This window comes from Rhododendron vialii, chromosome 5a, assembly GCF_030253575.1.
Source record: "Rhododendron vialii isolate Sample 1 chromosome 5a, ASM3025357v1".
NCBI lineage: Eukaryota > Viridiplantae > Streptophyta > Magnoliopsida > Ericales > Ericaceae > Rhododendron > Rhododendron vialii.
In genome coordinates this window covers 26419000-26444156 of record NC_080561.1, presented here as the reverse complement: position 1 = coordinate 26444156, position 25157 = coordinate 26419000, and the positions used below count along the sequence as shown (strand labels likewise).

The window sequence follows — 25157 nt, the reverse complement described above, 5'->3', positions numbered from 1 at the left end:
TGGGAAAGTAAAGTTGAAGGGCTGTACGCTTGTACCTGGCTGGACACAATGATGCCACGTACTCCATGCTTAGAAAATACAAAATGACCAAAAGGCCCAATTGATTAACATTGCATGTCCTTCAATTGAACGGTAAAATCGTCCAAATTGGCACAAAATGGCTAGCGAAAATTGCCCCAAAACTGCCTCTTATTATAGAGGAGGAGGATAATCCATGGATTTCAGCCACTGATGTTCGAAAACAGAAGAGAGAAAATATAATCTAGGTACTGTATTTATGTACAACGGATCAACAGGAAAACTACAACTAAGCCTAAGAACGGCCTCAATCAGCCCATTGACAAGCTTTTCCAACTCCAATCAAGCAAAGCTTTTTTTGCGCCTTTATTTAATGCTTCCTTCTTTTTTAACCACTTGCTTAGAATACATCTAACCCTTTCTTTATTAGGATTATTTTTTATCAATATACAGAACCATGAACCATCTCACGAGAATTAGCAGGCTTTTTTTTTTTTTTTTTTTTTTGTTGCTTAGGAAATTTAAAATTAGCAAGCTTCAGATGTACCAAAATAAAGCTAGTAACATAGAACAATGAAGAAATAAGTAGCAAGTATATTAAGGTTAGGTTACGCTAAGGGTTTTTTGGGCATTTTTTATTTTTGTCCTTATTCAAAAAAAAATTCGCGTTTGTTAGTTCTGCGACAAACTTTTGTGAATTATTGATTCGTCTTGATGAGAAGAATTAGAAAAGTAAAAAAAAACTATGAATTTTACACAAATATTTTTAGAAATATCCAAGATAATATTCAATAATTTTGGGCTTTATCTAGAATATTCTAAAAATATTTGGATCCGGAATGTTAGTCGGATTTTCAAAGGAATAGTCTCATGTTTTCGTAGGATGTTTTGGAGTAAGATTTTTGGAGAGGTGCAGTTTTGTGTTTTGTTGGATATGGATTCTATATGGCTGTGTACAGCTTCTACGATTGTAAATTCAGATTTCCATGAATTCGCATGCACCATAAGTTGCTCCTGTCTCGGGGGTTTGCAGCAGGAATGGTTAACTTTTCAGCTCCTTGGGGTCTAAAAATGGCTGTTCCAAAACTAAAAAAAGTGGTACTTTTTCGTGCCTTGTGTGCTTCCCTTTGCTTCGCCAGATCCTTTCGCATGGCACAGTAGGGCATATTTGCCTTTATATTTTCATGCAAGCGGTGGATTTGCGAATGGAGACGGAATTCAAGTTCTTCAGAAAGGTTGTGGGGATTATCTAATAGGATTTTGTTAATGTATGCCCCTAAAGCATATGTTAGTGCTCAATAAATGAGTTCAACAAACTTCACTAACATAGGAAATAGTAATACTAGTTGGCAACTTGGCATATTGGATGAAACGAAAAGTTTTTTGTTTTTTTGACTCAAATACCCTTTTGCTTCTTCTCCCTTTCATTTTCATTTTTCTTAACCTTTCACATTTCCTAGATTTTTGCTTCTTTCTCTAATATTGTATTTAGTAAATGGGTTACTAAATTCGTAAGCTTTTTTTGGTGCTTCTTGTTTATTGGGGTGGTGATATCTTCTTTTGCACCTACATGTAAAAACAAGAAAATCCATGAATTATGAGCTACCAAAAACAAATTCTGAGCAAAACTTTCACACATTATAATTGACATGTAGACGTAGAGGCTCACTGGATTTTGTGAGAACTACAATCTGCACAAATCAAAAAGAAACAAAACTTGAGGAATACCCTTAGGAACCCATCCACAAGCCTTCACCTTTAGAAGCTCTTTAACTGTGTTGTCCATATAGTATTGCGATCACAGTTGAGCCAAGACATTACTCTAGATTCATCTAGCCACATACATGCATCGAGTAGGTAGCCTAATTACCAATCTCACATAAAAGTATACATGTAAATCTAGTAGTGCTTTGATATAAGAAAAAAACTAAGAATAGAAGCAGGTATTCACAAAAAATGAGCAAAAATCCCCACTAAGGCACCATACTAGAATGATAAAAAGGATGGTTAAGAGAGTCTAACCAAGTTTTGTTCCAACAAGAACCACTGCGACCCCAGGAGCATAATGCCTCAATTCAAGAATCCACTGAACATTGGAAACAGATACGAAAAGCATTCGTCAGTATGATGTCTGATGATGAGAGTAACCTATCTAATGTCCAAAAAAGAAGGCACAAATCAGAATGGAAAAGTTAGACTTACCTTTTTTGATATATCTTCATAGATATATCTTCATAAACTGGCCTTGCAAATGACAGAGAATGCAAGTATAAAGACATCAGCCCCACCATAGCTCAGAGGTCTTAATGTATTGTAATCCGCTAACCCTCTTGAGCACAAGCTGGCCTAGACAACCCATTATCCAAAAAAAAAAAAACCGATAACAAGCAAAAGGAAACATGATTTTTTTCATTTTAGCCAAAACCAAAATCCGAAAAACAAAGAAAAACGAAAGCTAATTTCATTACCAGAATCACAGAGAAATCGGTTGGAAACACTTTTTTTGGGCAAACACTTTTTGAATGGCAACACATGTGCAAACATACATGCATACATAAAACACATCCGAGATCAATGCAAACAGATCAGAGAAACACACAACCAAAGGGGCGTTTATTTTTTTAGGGATTACCCATTCGAGCATAGTTGTAGAGTCATAGAGAAATCGGTAGGAACTAAACTTTTCTTTTCCCTTCTGTGACCGTTCCGATTAGTTGAAAAAAGAGTTGGGTGGCAAAGAGGGTTTGCTTGGAGTCAATTCGTCTTACCGTGTTACCATGACGAAAATCTGAAACCCAATTCCATGTCCCGACGGATCTGCCGTAGTCTTGCACCTCTTCCCCTCCCTCTTCACCTTGTCGAATCTGCCTCAAGTCTCGCATATCCTCCTCTCCCTCTTTCTGTCTCTCTAAACGTGTTGATCTGCCTCTTCCTCTGCGTAGGTGAGTGTGTGAGTGTGTGTGAGAGAGAGAGAGAGAGAGAAGTTTTTTCACGTGGCCGTTTGTGGTCCACATGTGCCAAAAGGGCCTGAAGTGAACAGATGAAACTGCCCCTCATGTCCAAATTATACCCGTTTTTCACAGTCACCCCTCCAAGTATACCCGTTTTTCACGGTCTCTCCCTCCACGAATTTCGCCTACGGTGAGACCCCCCCTCATTAAAGTTTGCATTTGGAGGACTAAATTCCGTTGGATGAAATAAATGAAAAGACCATTTTACCCTTGCATATATATACCTAGAGCCACACTTCTCTCTCTGTTTGTCAGCAAAAAAAAAAAAAGGGAACAAAAACACAACAAAAGTTGAAAACCCCAGCGTGGGGCCCATTCACCCCCCACCTCTACTCATCTGGCTTTGGTATCCCCGACCACCACCGCTACCGCCGCCACCAAACTCACCGTCACCTTCTCTCTCCCGATTCCCATCTCTCTCTCTCTCAACAAAACCCAAATTTATCATCTCTCTTCTCGTCTTCTCTCCCAAATGGGGTCTAAAAAATGGCCAACAAATTGAGGAGAAAATTGACATTTTCCTAACAGCATCATCAACACCACCCACCTCCACCTCTTTTGGCTTGCCTCTTCCCGACCACCGCCAACAACAAACTCCACAGTATCTCTCTCTCATAACTTCTTATTGACAACAAACAAACTATAGAGAACGTTAGATGAGAAAGATCAAGAACATCCCCAAAACGGATATCTTAGCATAGATTACAGTCTGCAAACAGGTTACAAATCCCACACACAATTTCCATCTAATTCAGCATAACCATCTCTGGTAATTTCCAAAGGGCTTTCATGAGCACTACTTACCAAGATTTTTGATTTGGGTAGGTTGAATGGGGATATTGAAAAACAATCTAGATCCCAGATTCGTTTGTGGGGTTTTACCAAGATTTTGATTTGGGTAGGTTGAATCGGGATATTGAAAAACAATCTAGATCCCAGATTCGTTTGTGGTGTTTTAAAACCACTTATCATGGCAAACGTTGAGTTCACCCCAGATGCAAGTAGTTCTGTTGTTTGAGAGCAGCAGAAGTAAAACCACAAATATCACAAAAAGGTCAGTTATGGTGAGCATTGAGGTAAGCCCAAAGTCTCAGAGATGAGGAGGAGAAATCAGGTCACTCTTTAGGGGGGGGGTGGTTATTTTAGAGAAAATTAACGGTTCTTGACGGAAGGCTGACAGAAGGGATTTAGGAAAAAAGTATACTTTAATGAGGGGCTATCGTCGTGGGCAAAATTTGTAGAGGGGGTGACCATGAAAAACAGGTATGCTTGGAGGGGTGTCTAGGAAAATAACCCATTTTTCTATACGGGTTTCATGTAGTCTTGGTGATTCGAGAGTTCCAGTTTTGTCCCCCATCCAAATGCATCGCCTCAAGTAATCTACATTATACAAAGAACGTAATCAAACAAGATGAACACTTAAAACTTTGATGGTGCCCATTTGTTATCCAAAGAAACACTAAAATACAAAAAGAGGACGAACGCTTAAAAGTTTAATGGTGGCCATAGCCTTGAACGCCGTATGTCCACACTTTAACTTGATCTCAACAGGAAAATACTCCCCAGTGTTGAAGTGGTAAAGGGAAAGATCTAGAACAAAATTCTAAACAAGTTCAAGAGTCGAGATAATAGTAGTATTAAATGATAAACTGTTCATGTTTTTAAAAGTAATAATCGGCATTTGAATAAAATTTAGGAACAACCTCATCAAAATATAAAACATACCTTAGTAGTAGGATCCTTCTAAAATGGGTGCGCTCCCAAGACAAGAGCTTGAATCGACGCTCCAAGACGGGAGCTCGCTCCTAACTAAGATGAGAGCTTATCGGGCCAGTAAGGCAGTTACTATCTTACTTTCAAGGGAGTTATGCCATTGTGAAAATAAGCATAAAAGAATCACATTAGTCAAGAAGTTTTGTAAATTGAGAATATACAACTTCCATTAATTACACTTTAAGATCAGATAAATTTTCAGTATCACTTTCCTCTAATGGTTAAGTATTTAAAGATATTTTATATACATAGTTTTATATAATTTAAATACACTCCTTAGGCGCTCCCAACCTTAGAAGCTTTTAGGTGCACAACACCCCCCCACCCCCATGCTACTAAGAAAGATGCCAATAGTAGGTGAAGAAGCAAACCCAAACCAAACAAAAAATATTAAAAACCTAATCTCTCATTTGATTTCTCTGAATACCTGATGTGACATTGGAGGACCGACTCCAATTAAACGTGACAAACCAATCTTGAGGAAGTAAGGGAGATAACATTAAGCCCTATCTTTTGTTAATTATGAAGTAAAAATCTCTGCATGGTCATTCAAAATTGGTCGGACATATCAAGCGTTCTTTCACTCTCCAACTTCAATCTTGTTTCCCTGAATAAAGTTCCTTTCAATTCTTCTCTCAATGGTTCCAATAAAATAGGTCACATAAAGAATTAGTGTGAAAAATTTTTAGTCCATAGCCAAAGAAATCAAGTATGATCACAACAAACCTTATAAAGTACAAAAATAACACATGCAGCTCTTCTAATCCATGACATCACAATGTAGTTTTAATGTCAAATATGCAGCTAAGAGGTTTCACCTTGAGCAAAAAATCATTATGCAATAGGACACCGAGTTCAACACACGCAAGCTTGATGCCCTCTTCTGGAAACTTGTACATTCAAATGTTGCTAACTTGTCCAGAAGCCAATAGAATTCCTACATTTGAGCCAAGTGCATCGTTAAGATCATTTAACATTGCAAGGTGAGAAGACGAACATAATAGGCATATCCATAAAATGCATTCATTAAGAGGCCATTCATAGTCTAACATCTATTCTTATCGTCTTGGTTTTATCTTTTTCTTTTTTGGGGTTAAGCAAAACATTGCACTTTTCTAGTTCGAAAATCCAAAAATCTCACGTCCCTGAACCCAGTATCTCAAAGAACATCATTATATGCAACACAAATTAGGATTCTAATTAAATTACGCCTCTTGTGAACCTCTGGGTAAGATTAATTTGAATCACATCGACTTACTACACCACCTAATGCAACAAGGGAGACCAAGATAGATGGTCAATGCGTTGGACAAATCAAATGCAAATATATACGGGGAGGGAAAAAATTAAAAAGAGCAAAATATTTCACTTCTAATTACTCTCAACAGAGAAACTTACATACAAAAGAAGATCCACCAATCTGTGAAAGATGCCATTTTCCTTACATTCAACTATAAATTATATGGAATAAAGCATTTGATAGCAAACAAATACAAACTAATTTTCCCAAGAGGTCACAAGTTCGAATCGACGACGGCCAAACATTCAAACTTTGGGGTCACTAACCCAGTCGTTAACTTCACGGTCAAAAATTAGTTGAAGGGAGCGCAAGCTAACCTGGACATCTGGTTATAAAAAAAAGAGAGGCAAATACCAAGCAAAAGGAAACATGGTTATTTTCAACAGACCCGAAACCAAAAACCCAAACACAAAGAAGAAAAGAAAGCGAATTTTATTACCAGAATCACAGAGAAATCGGTAGGAAACACTTTTTTTGAACGGCAACAAATGTGCAAACATACATGCAAACACAAACAGATTAGAGATCAGAGACACACACAACCAAAGGGTTGTTGATTTTTTTAGGGATTACCCATTCGAGCCAGAGTTGTAGACTTGCAGAGAAATCAGTAGGAACTAATCTTTTCTTTTCCCTACTGCGACAGATCCGATAAGTTGAAAAAAGAGTTGGGTGGTAATGACAGTTTGCTTGGAGTCGATTCGACTTACCGTATTCCCAGTTAGGGTTCTACCAAAAATCTAAAAGCCAGTTCCATGCCCTGTCAGATCTGCCACAAATCCCGCATATCTTCCTCTCCCTCTTCACCTCATCAAATCTGCCTCAGGTCTCGCATCTCTTCCTCTCCCTCTTTCCATCTCTCTAAACGTGTTGATCTGCCTCTACCTCTATGTAGGTGCATGTGTGTTGTGTGTGTGTGTGAGATAGAGAGAGAAAAGTGAAGAGACATAAGTGAATTTTTTTCGCTACGTTGCCGTTTGTGGTTAAAAAGGCAGTGAAGTGAAACAGATGAAACTGCCCCTCATGGCAAAATTACGATTATGCCCAATCGGACAGCACTGCATGTCCCCAAACAGGGAGTAAAATTGGCCAAATTGGAAAAGTGACAAGTCACTGAGTGGTTCTTTTTATACGGTAGGATATCCAATCTTCGACCATGCCATACAATTTCTAATGGCAAGGGAATTAATTCATTAAGAAGCAAGAACAGAGACTTTGCGAGAGAGAATCAGACTTGTCCACCATACAATACTAATGGAGTAGTAGATTTTTTATTTAGTATAATACTTAGCTCAAGAATAGTTTCACAAGGATTGTTAGAGCTTGTCCCACAGTGATTAATTACATAACCTCCAATACTACTATATGATCATGGGCAGCCTCACCACTAGTTACCAATTGGTATTGAGTTGGATACTTTGACAGCGTATCAAAGCTAGGCTTTTGGAAGCGCCTTTTTGGACAAGACTGCAGCGAGACTAGAAGAGAGAAATTCTATCATTCAGAATATGTGTTACAAGAGGCCATTACATCATTATATAGGAAAAACATAGAAACCCTAAGTAAACCCTATTACAAGAAAGGACAATACTACCCTTGCAACTAAACATTAATAACATCATAACACCACTATTCCAACACTCCCCCTCAAACACATGATGCGAGCACGGAGAGCATCGTGAGTTTGCCAAGATGAAAATGAGATACTTTGACTGAAGCAATTCAAAAGGCAAAGCCAAAAAATCCAAACAGTAATGCAACTTCGATCCAATCCAAAATGAAGAATCACTATTACTTTGGTACCCGAACAAATGCAGTGGAACAACGAACGGTGAAATATGGGAAATGTTCACTCCCCATCACGTGTGAACCCCAAATCGCACGGGGAGAGATAAACAAAGGATCCAACAAGGATCTCAACAACGGATCCAACAAGGATCACAACAAGACAGGTGCCAATGGCACAACAAATGGGGATTTAAATACCAAACAACAAGACAAACACTTGCCCATAAATTCACCAAAAACCGAGAAATATCCACAAGGGACCAAACTGTCACACTGCTACAAAAGCTGGGACCAAAACAAATACTGCAAAGTTCAGGGATCAAATAGCAAATCTCAAAACTTTTGGAATCAAATTACAATTACTCCAAACCTCAGGGACTGTAAGCGCAATAAAAGGAATCTGATGGGATCGAAAAGAACTGGGAGGTTTTTTAATCAAAAAGGACTGGGACTGGGAGAGTTTTTATTGTTTTTTTTTGGTCAAACGGAAATTCAAGGGTTTTTACTACTGACTTTGAAGGAACAGTTGTACCGAACACACTTGACGGAAACTTTGTAGAACTCAGATTGCGATTAAAATCAACGGACGACATCTTGGAATAAAGAGGAGAAGGACGGAAGAGAGAGGCTGATGGAGAGAAGTCGGGAGCAATAGATCTGACGAGAGAAGAGAAAGAGTGACCAATCAGGAACCACCAACCAAACCAGATTTTCTTACTTTACCAAGGATTCTCAATGAATTCTCAGCAGGAGAACATTTTCCTATCACAATCAGGAAAGAAGAAAGACACAAAAAAGCATCCTGGTGACCAAATTATGGAAAGCTCCTGGCATTCCTGACGACTTTTATACACAGAAAAGAATTCAATTTCAGTGATGTGATTTTGTGGTTTCAAATCACTGCTTTAACTGGGAGGAGTGGGAACTGGCCAACATAAATCAAATGCCACACCGAACTCGGAACATCACTGCTTCCAACAAAAAAATTGACAAACGCTGATTTAACTGTCTAAAAGTGAAAATTTCACGGCTTGAAATGATAGGGTTGTCTAAAAATACATGTGCATACTTTCCATTATGTGAAGACTGAAGTTTGGTGGGATTGTAACCCTGTCACGTTAGCATTTACCAAAAAACCAACTGCTAACAAAAAACTGTACTTCCAGAATCGCTGATGCATAAAACTTTCAGGAAGAGGCCGTTTATAAGGATTTTGAAATTGTGGGGTAATTGTCGGGAAGCTATGCCCACCCTATGTAAAGCCAGGCACGAGTCCTATCTATGCTCTATAACTACCTAGCCCATATTTGAAAGCCCTTCAACCATTATTCCTTCGAATTAAAGCTTCTTTCCGGACACCTCTCTTAATTCCGGACACATCTTTCCCATACCCTGAGGTTGTGTCTCGATCGCATATGTGTGAAATATAAGGGACTACCTCCTGTGGAGATTCCCCTTGGTCTAATTTCACGCCTTATGACAAAAGGGGACTGACGTGGAGTAAAGTGAAGATTCAGTGACATCAACAAGTAGACTGATCTTTCTATGGTGTGTTGGTCCTGGCAGGAAGAATGGGGGCTGAAGAAGTGATTGAAACCATGGAAAAAGCCCAATTTCTAGTGAGGGATTATCGCCCCTTATGCAAAAGGATTGATTTCAGGATCAATAATAGTAATAATATCTAATCAATTGATCAACTAGAGCTCATGAGAATCATTCAATGACTTTCTTATTGCTTTGAAAATGACTTCAAGGATGTCCTTCTATGATAGAGAAAGAAGATGGTCAGTAGTTAATGTTGACGGCCAAAAATCGAATTTGCTTCTGCTTATCCCTCCTCTCTAAGGTTCTTTTCCTCTTTTTATGTGAAACACTTAAATCTGAGTCTTTTTCAAATTTTCTTTGCTAAGTCTGTTATCTCACCCCACTCTCCACCCTTTCTTTCAAATCTATGACATGTCTTCAACATGCTGGTTCAAGGTTCTTTATTAATTTTGGTTTGCTATCTTGATAGAAGTAATATTGGTTTTGTCCTTGTGCGCTAAACTTTTAAGGTTGGATTTAGTATTGCCTATCAAAAAAAAAAGGTTGGATTTAGTATTTGGAGATTCTTAAATGCTTGAGCATTGTTAAATTGGCTAGACTCTGCAGCTCAGCTAAGAAAGCATGCAACCTCATGTTGTTTGAGCACTCAAAACATATACTAAATGATTTACTTGCTAATCCACCATTATGGCTAATAGGATTGTTGAAACAATGGACATAATTTGGGAACATATGACAATTAAAGAGACAATCCTATGAATAACAGATCGTATGGCTACATTGCTATATATCACATGAAGCTGTTTTTTTGCTTGTTGTCTTCAGGACAACTGTGGCCAGAACAAGTTCAAGTTGGTAACCTATTCGAAATATCAGATCTATTGTTTCAGTAATAAAGATAAAAATTCAAAATAAAAGATCTTCCAAACCTTACCTAGAAAGTACAATGACAGGATGTTTTTGTATTTCCATGGAGTCCACAAAATGAGTTTGGATGGCGTTTGGAACCTGAATATCACACAATTTCATCAACAATCAGAGTTGTTTCCTTAAAGCAACAATTGGAATACGCACACAATGGCTTTACATTACCAATTCACCTATGTAGCACTAATACTTCAAAAGGGCGCCGTGTCCACGTATTGGATACGGGGACATGGCGAATACGTGGACACAGCGGGGACACATAATAATTTTTATTATTTTTTGATAGGGGACACGGTTGGGGACACGCCGGGGTCAAATGTAATATTTTTAAAAAAATTTTGGGGTTAATATGAAATTATTCAAAACATTTGGGTTAAACTGTAATTATACCTTTGAAAAAAATTAATACAATTTGTGAAATTATTCATATACAATGGTTCATAATTTTTTTTTATATGTATGTAGATATATATATATATATATATTTATTTATTTATTTATTTATTTATACATGTGGTGTGTCTCCGGCGGTGTCCGTATCTCCATTTTTTTAGAATTGTCATGTCCCGTGTCAGTGTCCGTATCCGAGTCCGTGCTACATAGCAATTCACAACCAAAATATACTTCAGCATCTCCAATATGATGGCCAAATTTGGCTCCTTTACTGTGTTATGTGACAGAAAGTGATGATATTGGTACCTATTTTTTTAAAAAGGATTTGTAATCATTTGGTAATGGAGTAGCAAAAGTGTGTTAGAAGCGTACATAATACATATAGAATGTAAAAAGTGAAGGTACCCCTACCCTATCTTTCTTAAACTCTCCCTCTCTCTTTCTTTCCAGTCCTAAATATATGACTAGTGTAACCCAATCTTTGGCAGCCAAAATTTGGAAGCCATTCTTCAGAGCTTGCTGGGAGAGCCCATGCAGACGAAATTGAAAAATAAATGCGGACTATTCATGTCATATGGAATCCTCACTTAGGAGTCATTTGTGAGGGATACTTCTGAAAAAAAATAAAGATTTGAGCTGACTTCTAAGGTATTAGATTGATAACAACAGTATAAGATTTGAGTTTTCAGAAGAGAAAAAAACTAAAAACCAGAATTAGATGCAGCATTGATGTTTGACACTCATAGATAAGTAGGGAGATACAAAGACATGACAATCGATAAACAAAATAACTAAATCAACAAGAATAATTGCATACAAGAGCCTATTGATTCATCTTAGGTGGTTGAGCATCTGCGACTGCAGGGTGCAGCACATAAACCCTTGCAAATTTTACAACATTCATATCCATTGGTGAGGGATACTTCTGAAAAAAATAAAGATTTTCAGTTGTGAATTTTAAGAGGACTAACAATTTGGGACATCCCAAAATGGGAAGATGGATCAAGAATTTGGGACGGACTAAGTAAATGTTGACTTGGAAGCTAGCAAATAATAAGCCCCACGCAGCTGTGAAATAACACCAGTTAGATGCATGTGGTATTGGTACGTTAGTAGCTACCAATGAACTTGTAATATACATATGATTTGACTTTTTGAAGCATTCCAAATACCACATAGTATAAATCTGCAATTGCCAGACCAGAATGTCATGGACATTAAATGTGAAAAACCTCAGATAAGCACTATCTTGTTAGAGCTTGTCTAACATAGATTATTTATTAGCTGCATAACTAGTATATGAGCTTGGGTAGCCTCTCCACTCATTTTCAATATATTTGAGTTGGTTGCTTTATCATAGTATTGGAGCTAGGCCTTTGGACGCTTTAAAACTTTGTTGATTGATTGTCCCCTTGTTTGTGCATTAAGTGCACCTTGTTCCTTTGTGACCCCATGTTATGGATCTTTTGTTTTACCTCTCCATATTTGAGAAGGGTCGAACGTGAGGACTGATAGATCTTGTCTCTCAGGGATTATTTAATACCCCAAAAACTAGACTATGAGCCTAGGCGACGTCTCTATTCATTCCCAATTGGATTCGAGTTGAATGTTTTAAGATATTTAAATTTCAGAACAGATAGATAAGTAGAATTACCCAACACGGTTTCTAAGAGGAAAATCGAGATGGCAATAGTAGCAGGATGGAAAAAATAAATCAATGCCAAAGGCATTTCTCCCTCCCCTTCATCTGCAAGAATGTGGCCCATTAGTAGTAACGGTGAGTAAAGCTCTTCCAGAGTTTCTGTGGGATCTTTTGTGCCTCTTTCCTGCAAAAACAGTAGAAATAAAGATCAGACCCTCCTTAAAGGCCACCTAATATTAAACAAGAAATGTGCAAAACATGGGACATGGATATCATTACGAAGTGGTCTGAAAGCTACTTACTAAGAAAGCCTTCAGTCACCCATTCATTTATGATTTCCATTTGCATAAGCAACAATTTTCTATATTATGAACAACGAGAAAAAGCACATTCGGTGCACAAAGGAGTACACAAAATCCTCCCCAAAAGAAAGAAAATATGGGGGGAAAAAAACAAAACAAAACTATATCTCACACACTGCCTTCCAATCCTTATTAATAAAGGACAAGGGATACCCTTGCAAGAAGGTGGAAAACAAGTATTACATCTTTTCCTTGAACCTTCTAAATCTTGGACCTCGTATTCTCAAAAACTCTTGCATTCTCTCAAGAGTTGCACAATCCCAAAAAAATCCACCCTTACGCAATAGAGCCATTGAGGACGTACAAAATAACTCATCATATCCACCAACAAGCACTAGATTTAACTAAGATTTCTTATCTTTGGTAGAGGAAACAAAAAAGTACCTCATGAAGCCTCGCAAAACGCTCAGAGAATAATCTAGTGAGTAAAGGAATGGTGGCATCAATCGCTGCTCAGGCAATAAGACCATAAGAACTTAACCTTGCATCCATGCCTGCAAAGAAAACAGATCAATTATTGAAACAAAGATGGTAAATGCAAAAACATGACTGATGACTATGTAAGCAAGAAAGGTGATAGAAAAGAAATTCAGTACACCATAAAAATGGCGTAGTGGCATACCAGAAGCCTGTATGTATTCAGATTCACTCTCATCAATGAAGGCCGATGCTGAAGCCGCTATAACATCAGATCATGTTATAAGCCGATTAATTAACTGAAAACTTGCCAACCGAGCAACAGAAAAGCAACATGATGTGAAGATATCAGAATTACCCTTTAATTCAGACTCTACAATCAAGGAGAATAGATTGGCTGCAGCATTGACCCCTTCTGGTGGAAGCTTCAGACCTGTGTTATCCGCTGGCTGTTAATGTATGGAACAAGTTCTCTAGTTCAGTAGCTGGAACATCACATAACAATCCTCGAAGAAAGCCATATTTCAGAAGCATCTCAATGCGCTCAAACCTCAGCATGTGCATAAAAAAGTCTTAATGATTACGATAATTTACAGACCCCAGAAATGGTGGTGACAAAGAATGAGGGCCAAACCATTAAAACAATATGCTAAGATCTAGGACTGTCACAAGTACACAAAAAAAAAAAACAGACAAGTGACCTCCTGCACGTGTGAAATCATATCCAATCCACATTAGAAGTCGACAGAAACACATACCATGAGAACTGCAGTCCAAGTATCTAATAAGATATCCCGTGCCACCCAACTCCACGTCTCCTCTACGGTAAAATTAGCCATAAGGACTTTAACAACTTCACATGTCAAGGCAGACAACAGGCTAAGAGTACCAAATGGGCTGAACATCAAGCAAAAAAAAGTCAGCTTTCGAGAGCCACATGCAAAAAAGCAATTACTAAATATAATTTTGACCTTCATTTAACATAACATACTCTCAATAATTATGAAGAACACAATGAAATATCATATAACTGACTTTATGGACTTCAACAATTGGTCAAACACAAGAGGCGTTGTTACAGTTGTTATGGCTAAGAGTGCACGGCAACCATCAAGCATCTCACTGAACACAGCCAAATAACAGATGAGGCATCAAACAATGCATAAAAAGTCCAGGAGAGAGAGAGAGAGAGAGAGAGAGAGTGAGAGGGTGCAGAAGCAACTGCAGGAATAGAACCTTTCGCTTTTTCCACATTCAATAGCATTTGCAATGGCATCAGGTGGACAGTCACAGGGATGGTACCTAAAATACAAACCGGTTCCCCAGTTACATTAAAATGATTTCAGTATATAGAGTCCTCTGACAGCGAAAATTATACATCGGATGCAAGTAGTCATTTTCAACTAAATAACATATGTGAGAAAGCAAAAGCAAAACTAACTATTGAGGGGAAAGTGGAAGAAAAGGTTTATACCAGATGGAAATATAGTTCCCATCAAGGAACAGAACTGTACAATAAGTTTCCGTGCAGAGACTGCAATAGGACAATCAAGCCAATAACCTTCACACAAGAACTTCTTTCTAAGTGCACCATACAAACTCAAAAGCCACCCAATGTGAAAACTTGTTATCAAAACATCACGCCAAGAAGAGCCAGGCTACAAGACGTTCCAGCAAGGGGTCAGAGAGAGGTAAATTTTTCAAGGTCAATCAATCAGATGTGATTAAATTCTATCAGTGGCATCTTCCACGTAATCAGAATTTGTTGAAAGCAGAATTTCAATAGTACAATTTCGTTGCAGCACTAGAGAAGGTTGGTTTCTCACTGGAATATAATATGTCAAAATTGTCTTTAACAAATTGTCAAGAAAGTAAAATGATGGAGAATGGTGCAACATGTATCCTGACAGCCACAACTTTCACACATTATGTCCATTTGTTACCTGCACTAGGACGCAATCAGACCTCTTTGCACCTTCATATCTAACTTCGGCTGAATATACATCTATGGCACTTTTTCAACCCGTAACTGCATTTGTGCCATACCAGAAGTCCCAATTCAGAATTTTAAGCATAAGTTGCATTGCTGCTGCACATACGTTGACCTCAGGTACAGCCAAATCAGATTCCATTATTTTGTTGGTGACACTAAGAGCAGCATCTTGCGCCCAACAGTAGAAAGTCTGGCAATTAAAAAGGTTAAACTAATTTTACAAGCAGTCATGCTAGAGGGTGGTGAATAGTATAATCACAATGCCGAAAAGATTAGAATTTCAACATTTCCCAGATTTATTTACACATTCAAGGATTTCTCCACTCTTTCCAACATACGTTTTACTCATTAACCACCGCCGCAAGGATGGTGGTTAACATCGGTCGAGCAAGCAAGCATGAAAAAATGGTTGGTGCAGTAGAGCAGCCACTCTGCTTAGGTAATAGAAAGCTAAGGACTTTCCCTTTCCCAAGAGGAAAAATCCTTTTGAAATGAAAAGCTCAAACTAATCTAAAAATTGATCCAGAGAGGGATAACATTCCCCTTTGTCCCACTATACAAACTACTAACCAAATTACTTTTGATTCTAAACAGAGGCTTTTCGATCCCGTCAAAGCATGTCGAATTCCTCTCATGCCATATTGTTATTCACTAAATTTTCTTAAGCTAGAATACCTTCTTACACCTTCCCTTCATTTGTTTCCTTCCAATCTCCGTGCACAGAATGGGCAGAGAGGAAAATGACCAGAGAGGACCACTAGAGCAATTACATAGAAATGTTATGCTTGATTTGAAGGCTCAATCTAACTCAGTGCAATTACATAGAAATGTTATGCTTGATTCGAAGGCTCAATCTAACTCAGTGCAATGACATAGAAATGTTATGAATCGATGAGAGCAAACTCAAATCAGGCAATATAAATCTCAAAGATTCAGTCTACCTGACCAATAATCTTTGATCTGAAAACTGAATAACTCATAGCCCACTCTCGTAGACACTAACGAGGCAAAACATTGGCATTTGAAGGAATCTTTTGTAGTATATGCAAATAGAAGTAAACTTGTGTATATGACTACGCACCCTTTCAAACTCCTCTGCATATTGGTTTTGGGTTTTAAAGCATACGTTGATAGCTGACAATTACATCACTTTCCTGTCTCATGTGTGTAACATCACAAAGATTAAACATGTATCCAGATATAAGACAAAGAAATTAGCCCCCACGTATTAGATTCACATTTGCTATTGCTATTGGAATTGTAAAGGATGACAAAGACTATCTATAATAAGTAGCCAACTTATCAAAATTCAATAATATGAGAACATTTTGAAATATTATGAGTTCCAATAATCTGAAGATGACTAATTTTGCATCTCCCTCGGCATTTTAAATCTTTAGAGAGTCTCCGACGACAACTCAAATGGAAGGTTCTTCACAGTTTAATATATTCAATTTTTTCTTTCGATTCAAGAAACGAGTAACCTTGTTACATGCTCAAATTAACCGACTACGCACTACCATGATAACATACCATTAAACTCTTCTGCATTTAAAATTAAGAGATTACAAAGAAAGATTACTACCCTAATTTGTATTACTATTAAGTCAAAATCTTCAAGATACAGAAAAGAAAACAAAAGTACTTGCTGCAACATGAATCTAGTAGCAAAAGGTATGCACATAAAGTTCCAAAAAACTCAAAATTCTACTATCTCAGATTCCACCAATCTCCTTGAAGGATGGGCTGGATAGATAATTCAATATAAACATTGCACACAAAGTCTTTTATTGGCTAGGTATTGGATGGAGCCCTTTAAGGTCACTTACATCTCACTCATGTCAACGCAATTTGCTGCATGGTGAACATTTGAGCACAAAGATAGAACTTTTCAATACTTTAGTTTATGATAACCCTTCCAACAATTAAGTACAATTATTATAAGCCTTTCAACAATCAAATTATTCCCGACTAAATTTTTCTTAGCGCACTACCAACGTGATCAGTATCAAACTACACTCTATAATGGACCTATTTTCATTCTCATCCCACGGATTCAGCATCATCCAGTACAACTCATTTTCCTGAAACACCATAACTGGAATTGATCTCAAAAACTCCATAACCAACCAATGTTAGCACTATTTGACAATGTCCCTTGGGATTAACTTTTCCTTATGATCTGTCCAAGCAAGAGAAAAATTGAAGTTACTCATTCTTGCACACAAACAGTTTAATCCTACGCAGCTTAAACAATGGAAGTTCAACGGTAATATAATGCCACTTAAAGCTTCAATGTCTTAGTAAATGAGACAGAAATATGTAACCTTGCCAACATGCTAAATTGCTAATTCACACACACACAACATGGACATGTAGGAAATTGAAGAATGAAGCCTACGAATTACTGACTACATAATAGGAAAGCACGGACATATTCATGGAAAACGTAACCAAGGGGATCAAAAATCTATTTCTTTGCTTATGCCAACCTGCAGGAAGAGGATATTGACTCCAAACAATTAGTCTTTATACCTTTTTTCTCTTCATTCACCTCCAATTTCAATCCGGAAACAACTTCTCTATTTCTAATCCAATTTCACATTTTAAGTTGAAAGAAAAATTAGAGCAACAGAGAGTAGATAGATAGATCTGAGACAGATAAAAAAGCAGTCCATACCATAAACATGGAATCAAAGAGCTATATGCAAAAACTTTACTTTCGCACACGATGCACAAAGAGAAGACAGATTGATTACTTGGATAAAATTGGATTCCAAGACTGATCGGAACTGAATTAGGTTTGTATTTAGAGTTAAAAACCTGGAAAAATTCCTACACATCTTTCACCGATGAACTGGTTTGGTGGATGGATGCCCAAAAGAAAATTTTAGTATTTCTGAACTATAAATCTGTTTCTTTCATGTTTGTAGAAATGGGTAAGAGCAGAGACCTTGTGAGAGAAGAAATGATGGAGAAGACTGATGTGATTGTCATCGGCTAGTATTTGGCGCCACAGAACGATTGAGTCTACCATTGTACGAGAGAGAGAGAGAGAAGCAGCGAATGGAAGATGCAAATCTGTAACAATCAAAATGATGCAAGTTATGTACTAATATACAAAAGCCCAATAGAAAGGAAAGAACAATTGTGTGTTGGATTGTAAACAAGCAATCAAGCTTTAAGCTGTTCAAGCTTGGCTCGCATAAGATTAGGTCAGCTCGGGCTTGAGTCAAGCTCCAAATGTTAGGCTCGAGCTCGGGTCGCCTAAGCTCGGAAAGTTATAGCCAGGTTCAGCACATGCAATAGCATGGTGGAGCCCTCATCTTGCAGGTATCCTGCTTTGCTTAGTTTTGTGGAGGACCGATGAGGAACTAAAAAGGCGAACAAAGGGAGTTCATTTAAGCATGAACTTGTCCCACATCGGAAGAAGTAGAAAGCTTAAGACTTAAGAGCACTCCTTTCCCTTCAAAGCTTCCTAGTGGACTACTCCAATGACCACGCCCACGTACCCTCAAAGGTAGCATTCATGACAGTCAAAGTAAAGTTAGAGCATTCATAAAATATATTTACACACACACAAACACACACACACAGACACACACACACACACACACACATATATATATATATATATATAGTGTAATGCCTCATGCTTCTCGCGTTTATGCTTGCTCACTGCTCATCGGTGTAATTGATAGTTGGGAAGCTAATATATGCATGTTGTTAGTATTTATAGTGATGTTAAGTAGAAAAAGAACATCATGAAAATGGAGTATGGTACATAATTATATTGATGATGGGAGAAAGTCCAGATTTGTAGTTGTTTGCAAATTCATACAAAATACACTGAATTCCCACAAAAAATTATCCATGGATCTTCTACCTTTCTGTGTTCCGTTGCCTCCAAAAAGATGCAGCTCAAAGACAACAAATATTGAAGGCCTACGTGGGATATTATCATACTACTCATGACAACATATTGGATAGTGTAATCTAGACTACAAGAATAGTAGAGGTAATGTTTACAACACAGTTCAAGCAGCATGCTGCTGATTTGAGGTCAGGAAAGAATATTATGTTCTCCAATCAGCAATTAGATTCTAATTACTACTTATTGAAGCATGACAGTTTAATATAGGTAATGCAAGTCATCACTCATACAAGCTTTGCAGAGAATGAACACAAGTATTAAGAACCATTTAAGCATGCAGAGACATAGTAACACTGAAATTGCAAAATTCGTTCATGTAAGACGGGACAAAAGACAATCTACACAGCAAATAAACTAGAAAACTAATCATCTATTAGTGATATATACTATGTGCCCTCTAGAAGTTCAATTAGTCATTGGCAACATCTGATGTGGTACTTTCGGTTTCAACATTTCAGATAGCATGTGGTTGCTCAAGTCCAGATGTTGAAGCATCTTCAAGCTACCAATCTTAGAAGGAATTGGCCCTACGCCATTCATGAAGCTCCAAATATAGACTGTTAACATACAGCATTAAAAAACAATAAAAAAAATTAAAATTTTGGTTATGCCAGTGAAATATGAAATCTGCTTTACAAAAACTAAATAGAGTAAATAATTGCACAAGTTGTCATTTCCTTTGGAAATCTTTAACAAGAATGAAGAGAAATCATAGGAAGTACAAAATTTACCATATTAAGAAGTGGAAGAGCAGCAAGTTTATTGAACTTCCTAGCAAAAAGGGAGCAGGGAGAGGGTTTCCCCTTGCTAGTGCACCATTCTCTTCTGTATTCTGTCTCGTAATGGATATTATCTACACCCGACAAAGCACCAAAACATGTGGATACACCAGTTTTCAAAGGATTTTCGGTTGTGAGCCACACCAATTTTCAAGCCAGTGTTCATTAGAAAGCTGATTAAGCATATTAGACGTTGTATTACCAAGTTTGAAACCTGCAACTTTGGTGTTAAAACAAGTCGTGGAGGAAAGAAACTTACACATTAGTTTACCAGAAGAGGCTTATCCAAAAATTAGAAATAAAAGCCAATTCCCTCGGTTATGTACACGTATAGAATTTTCTATTAACTAACACATAGAGAATTTTCTATTAACTAAGTAATGATCTTCTCACAAGCTTGAGCTTTTTGCAAAACAACTCTATTGAAGCACAGATGTAGCCTCAAACACAAACATGAGAAAGTGAAGAACTGTGAAGGCATGATTCCTCAAAGGTATTAGTTATGGGAAGAAAACGCTATTGTCACTAAAAAGTAAAGAAAGAAAGATAAATGAAACAACACACCTTAATAGATTGGATCAAAGTAGGAGCCGTCCCTGCCGTATAGGGTCTTTGGCAGATGAAAGATCCCATGACTTATGAGTCAACATCCTCCGTGTGATCTCACCTTCAAGTCCTTGCTGAATTCCAAAGGAAAGACTTATAAAACCAGCATCAAAACTAAACCGGATAATACATTCTACCCCAACCCGTTGGAACACAGACATATAACCCGCCATAGCATAAAAAGGAACACATAATCCCTTGTGATGTGAGTAAAACAAAAATTATGGGAAAACGGCAAGAATAATGGCAGCTATTAAAATGGAGCTTGGAAGGATAATTTTGCTCTAAGCCTACCATAAAACTATGGGTGGCAAATTGAACCCAGACCCATTAACAAACCCAGACCCATCAACTAGAAAATAGACCCAACCCAACCCATTTATTAGTTGGGTAAGAATGGGTTCAAACCAAACTAACCCATTATTAATTGGGTCATAATTGGGCATTAATTGGGTCAACTTAAATGACCCAATGGGCAATGAAAGTAACCCACCAAATTCCATCTCTTAATTGGTCCCAAATTCCATCTGTCTCTCTCCCTCCCCCTGCCCCTCTCTCCCCCCCCGCTCTCTCTCTCTCCCCCCTGCCCCCCCCCCCCCCCCCCCCTCTCTCTCTCTCTCTCTCTCTCTCTTTCCCCCCGCCCCTCTCTCTCTCTCTCTCCCCCCCTGCCCACCCCCCCGTCTCTCTCTCTTTCCCCCCACATGAGCATGGCATTCTCCCTCTTTTATTCAATTGTTTTGTGCTACATCACACGGGTCCAAAAATATTTTGAATGGTCCGAATTCAAAATCAATTGTGACCGGTAACAATTATTTTGATCAGTCAAAATTGAAAACACATCTCATCCATTAATTGCGCGAATGGACCCGTGAAATTGTGCTCCGCCGTGAATAAATTTCTCTCATGGTAGTCCCGCAAAGGGTTTGGATTAAAAAATTGACTTATTTTTTTGTCCTTATTCAATTTTTTTTTGCATTTTTTTTTGTTTTGTGTCATATTTTTGCGACTTATTAATTTGTTTTGATGAGAGGAATCAGAAAAGTAAAAAAATTTGATCGAAACTTATAACTTTTTGAATAAAGACAAAAAAAAATCAATAAGACAAAAAAAATCAATAAGACAAAAAAAATTACTTATTCTCGTCTTTTTGAAAAAATTTATGAGTTTCGATCATAATTTTTTTTTACTTTTCTAATTTTTCGATCATAATTTTTAGTTTATATATAATTGGGTTAATGGGCGGGTCGGGTTTGCTTTAAAATAAATGGGTCGGGTTGGGTATGGGTAATTAGACTCATAGTTAACGGGTCTAAATGGGTCAATGACCCATTAAAGACCCAACCCACTAACAACTTACCCAATTTGACCCAAACCCGCCCGTTTGCCACCCCGACATAAAACACACCGTGAAATATGAAGATAAATTTCTCGGTTTTAAACATGTGTTACAGTTCGTCCAATTCGCAATTTAGGTCAAACAAAAAGGGCTTTATTTAGTTTCTGGTCAAACAACAGGAGCGTAAAAAATCAGGTCACCTTTTAGTGCTTGGGACTGCACCATTTCGTGGGCACAACTGATTATTGTATCCAATATGGCCCCAGATCCAAACAAGATGCATATTCATTCATTTATTATGCCCACATCAATAAACTTGACTTGCATGATAAAAATAAAATAAAAAATACTTGACTTGCACATTCTTTTATCATTCTAAGATCTGTCGAAACAAAGACTAACACAGCAAAACAACAAAAACAATTCATTTTCAATTGCTTTCGAGATAAACTTTTCCTTTAAAAATTGCACGAGGGAAATGGATACCCAAATAGATAATGGAAAATCGAGAACAGATTAGGGTTTCTTCCAATGTTGTGGTTGTTTTGGTAGTTTCACAAAGCATAACACATCCTTTAATTCTAGTATGAAGACTCCAATCATTCTTTGCTGGAAACAGTTCTGTAGATGAAGTCCAACATATTCTACATCCATCCTTCATCAGAGCGCAAAAATATCACGAGGAAGACGTTAAGGACCATCATTTACTAAAAAATTTCCACTTCGAACAAAAAAAAAAAAAGAGAGGTATAGGACAACAAAACCAAAACCCTGGAACAGATTGTCACCAAAAACCCATCATTATTAGTAACAAAAAACAATCATAACTCCTAGCCAAATTTGGTGTACAGCAAACAAAACAAAAATGAACAAACATTCAACAAGAAGAATCATATAACTGAATAGAATCAGTCATGGAGAGAAAGACCCAGTGTTTGACACGAAACCAAAATCCAACCAGTTACCAATTGAAATCAAAATACGGGATAGAATTTCAAGGGAAGAGATAGCCCTAGCCCTTTGAGATGAAATAAATCAAACATGGACAATCCCAATTCGTGGTGTTGCTCCATACCTCTACATTCATAACATTGCCGTTTGATTGAATTTTTTTTTGTAGGCTTAGATATTAGGGAAATTCATACATAAAAACTAACCACCCTATGAAGCACGGGTACGCCGGAAAAAGTCGCAGTATGCGTATGCCCAGTACGCAGTCGCCGTATGCCCAGTATGCATGCGTATGGCCATTACAGCAAACACGTACCGCCATTACAGCAAACACGTACCGGGTACGAGGCAGGTATTTGGGGACAGCATTGGGAAACCATCTGGACGACATCGGGTAAGGCGAATAAATTGTTCTGTTCATGTGTTTACCTGAATCGATCGGTCTGCGAAAGATGTGATTAGATAGTCGATGATAAATGGAGACGCTGAATCGAGGCTTGAAAGTTCGATTGAGAGAAGAATACCGGTATTCTTCGCGAAACTTAGTTTCTCTCTTGGTTCGCTACGAATCACCGCTCCTATTCGTGCGTACGTGTATCGACGATTCAGAACTGGAGCTAGGGTTTTACTTCGTTGTGTTGGTTCAACGAGTGGAAACAAACAGGGATTTCCATATTTAGTTCTAAGGAGAAACGTAAATCTTATACCCTAGTTTGAACTATACATGTAGGGAGAGAGAGAGAGAGAGAGAGAGAGAGAGAGAGAGAGAGAGAGAGAGAGAGAGGACGGTGGCGCGGCACATCGCGGAGAGAGAGAGAGAGAGAGAGAGAGAGAGAGAGTTTGAACTTGTGGGCGCTCCTGTTCAACTTGAACTTCGTTGTACCGTTGCTACGGCAATGTAGGGTTTCGTTCAAAATCTCCCAAATCTCATGGGCTACGACGAAATAAAGAAAAGATTTTACAAGATACTCCAACTGGCTAGTAACGAATTTAATGTCATTCATGAACGCTTTTAACTTTAAGTCCTCGTTTGATTAGCCGAGTAATTGCAGGGATTCGGACTAAATTGTACTTAATTTCAAGTAATTAGATGTTTAATTTCTGAAATAATTGTTGGGATTATTAACCTAGTATTAATTTTATCCCTATGTAAGGTACTGAATAATGCCAGAGGAGTTGGGATGTTTAGTTTCTGAAATGGACCGTCGAGATTATTAATCCAATATTAATTTTATCTTTATATAAGGTACTAAATGAGGTGGGATTGGGTAGGATTAACAAAGAAATGATTGTTATAAAAAATATTCGGATGATATTGGAATTATTCTCAAAAAGTACTTTCAAAGTTATCGTATGTAAAATATATATATCAAAAAAATGTCTTCCCAAAATATTTTTAATAAGAAACTATTTTCATAAATTTTTTGGAAAATGTTTTTCAAAACTTCCTTTTCCAAAAAAATAATTCCAAAATAGTTTTCACAAAAAAAAAATTGTAAAAAATTCAACAACTAGTTTTTTTTGAAAAAAAATCTGTTTTCAAAACTCTTTTTGAAAAAAACTAAATTCAAACACTATTTTTCAAAAAAAAATTTTAAAAAAGTAGTTTTTGCAAAAATAAAAATAAAAAATCCCTTTCCAAAAAATAATTAGTAATAAAAAAAATTTGTTAATTATTCTTGGAAAACTATTTTTTTTTTGAAAAAAATTCAAAAGTTTCTTTTTTCATAAAAAAAACTTTTTTCAGAAACTTTTTTTAAAATTTGTTTAAAAAAAAAAAAACCGTTCCTTATCCTATATGAATCAAACATGGGATCCCATAGAATTATACTAGATGAAATTAATCCCGGACAAATAGTTCAAGGACTAACAATCTCAGGACTATTAATCTCATAGATTTTAATTTGCAAAAATCTGCAAATCAAACAAGACCTTTCAATATTATCAACACCCCTACTTTTTTAGGCCTTAAGGTTTAGTAAGGTGAGTCTCTAGCCTATCATTTATATAAAGCCAATGATATCTATCAAATCAAGACATCAAAGTCATGCTTAGGTTAAAAGACACTTAAAAAAATTACTATGAGATTGGTGTTCAACTTAGTATTGAACAACAATGGCTAGAGATGAGTACGATCTAATTTCCATTGCATATTATTGTACGAGACATTCAATCCACAAAAAGAAACCATTCTTAGAGAATAACGAGAGATGGATTTGGAAAAGAGCAGAAAGATGGTTCACATTTTTACCAGCTATCGTGCACATCTACAGCAAACCCAACTCCTGGTGACACTACCTATTCCACTATAATTGATCTGGAGTTTTCATAAACTCGCCAAGATTATTCCCAGACCACAAGAAAAAGGTGTCTTGCCATGTC

The 25157-nt window shown here is 37.3% G+C and overlaps 1 protein-coding gene and 2 long non-coding RNA genes across 8 annotated transcripts; all 3 read right to left on the bottom strand.

The window, feature by feature from the left end:
• Window positions 1-1257: 1257 nt before the first annotated feature.
• LOC131325606 (uncharacterized) lies at window positions 1258-8581 on the bottom strand. 2 transcript variants are annotated; one of them, XR_009199755.1, is made up of 4 exons: window positions 6813-8581; window positions 5621-5739; window positions 2221-2364; window positions 1531-2104 (listed from the first exon to the last, which is right to left on the bottom strand). It is a non-coding gene; the product is annotated as an uncharacterized LOC131325606 (long non-coding RNA). The 2 variants fall into 2 exon arrangements; XR_009199754.1 differs by having other exon boundaries at window positions 1258-2104; window positions 2221-5739; window positions 6813-7435.
• Window positions 8582-10946: 2365 nt separating this feature from the next.
• On the bottom strand, window positions 10947-14462 carry LOC131325605 (uncharacterized). Its single transcript, XM_058357934.1, has 7 exons — window positions 14413-14462; window positions 14212-14298; window positions 13935-14073; window positions 13535-13625; window positions 13382-13438; window positions 13144-13253; window positions 10947-12581 (listed from the first exon to the last, which is right to left on the bottom strand). The coding sequence occupies exons 2-6, from the start codon at window positions 14292-14294 to the stop codon at window positions 13213-13215; spliced, it is 411 nt and encodes a 136-aa protein (XP_058213917.1). The 5' UTR covers window positions 14295-14298; window positions 14413-14462; the 3' UTR covers window positions 10947-12581; window positions 13144-13212.
• A 191-nt stretch (window positions 14463-14653) lies between these two features.
• Window positions 14654-23519, bottom strand: LOC131325604 (uncharacterized). Of its 5 annotated transcripts, none has more exons than XR_009199753.1 (6): window positions 23205-23519; window positions 19835-20562; window positions 18123-18250; window positions 17705-17757; window positions 15120-15359; window positions 14654-14834 (listed from the first exon to the last, which is right to left on the bottom strand). It is a non-coding gene; the product is annotated as an uncharacterized LOC131325604 (long non-coding RNA). The 5 variants fall into 5 exon arrangements; XR_009199751.1 differs by lacking the exon at window positions 17705-17757 and having other exon boundaries at window positions 19835-20102; window positions 20447-20562; window positions 23205-23516; XR_009199752.1 differs by lacking the exon at window positions 17705-17757 and having other exon boundaries at window positions 19835-20096; window positions 20447-20562; window positions 23205-23516.
• Window positions 23520-25157: the final 1638 nt, after the last annotated feature.

Excerpts from the sequence above, each read along its gene's own strand:
- LOC131325605 (XM_058357934.1), bottom strand. The coding sequence starts at position 14,294 with ATGCTTGATGGTTGCCGTGCACTCTTAGCCATAACAACTGTAACAACG. Across the intron at positions 13,626-13,934 it reads CTTGGACTGCAGTTCTCATG|CCAGCGGATAACACAGGTCT; the intron begins GTATGTGTTTCT and ends ATACATTAACAG. Across the intron at positions 13,439-13,534 it reads TGTAGAGTCTGAATTAAAGG|CGGCTTCAGCATCGGCCTTC; the intron begins GTAATTCTGATA and ends CTGATGTTATAG.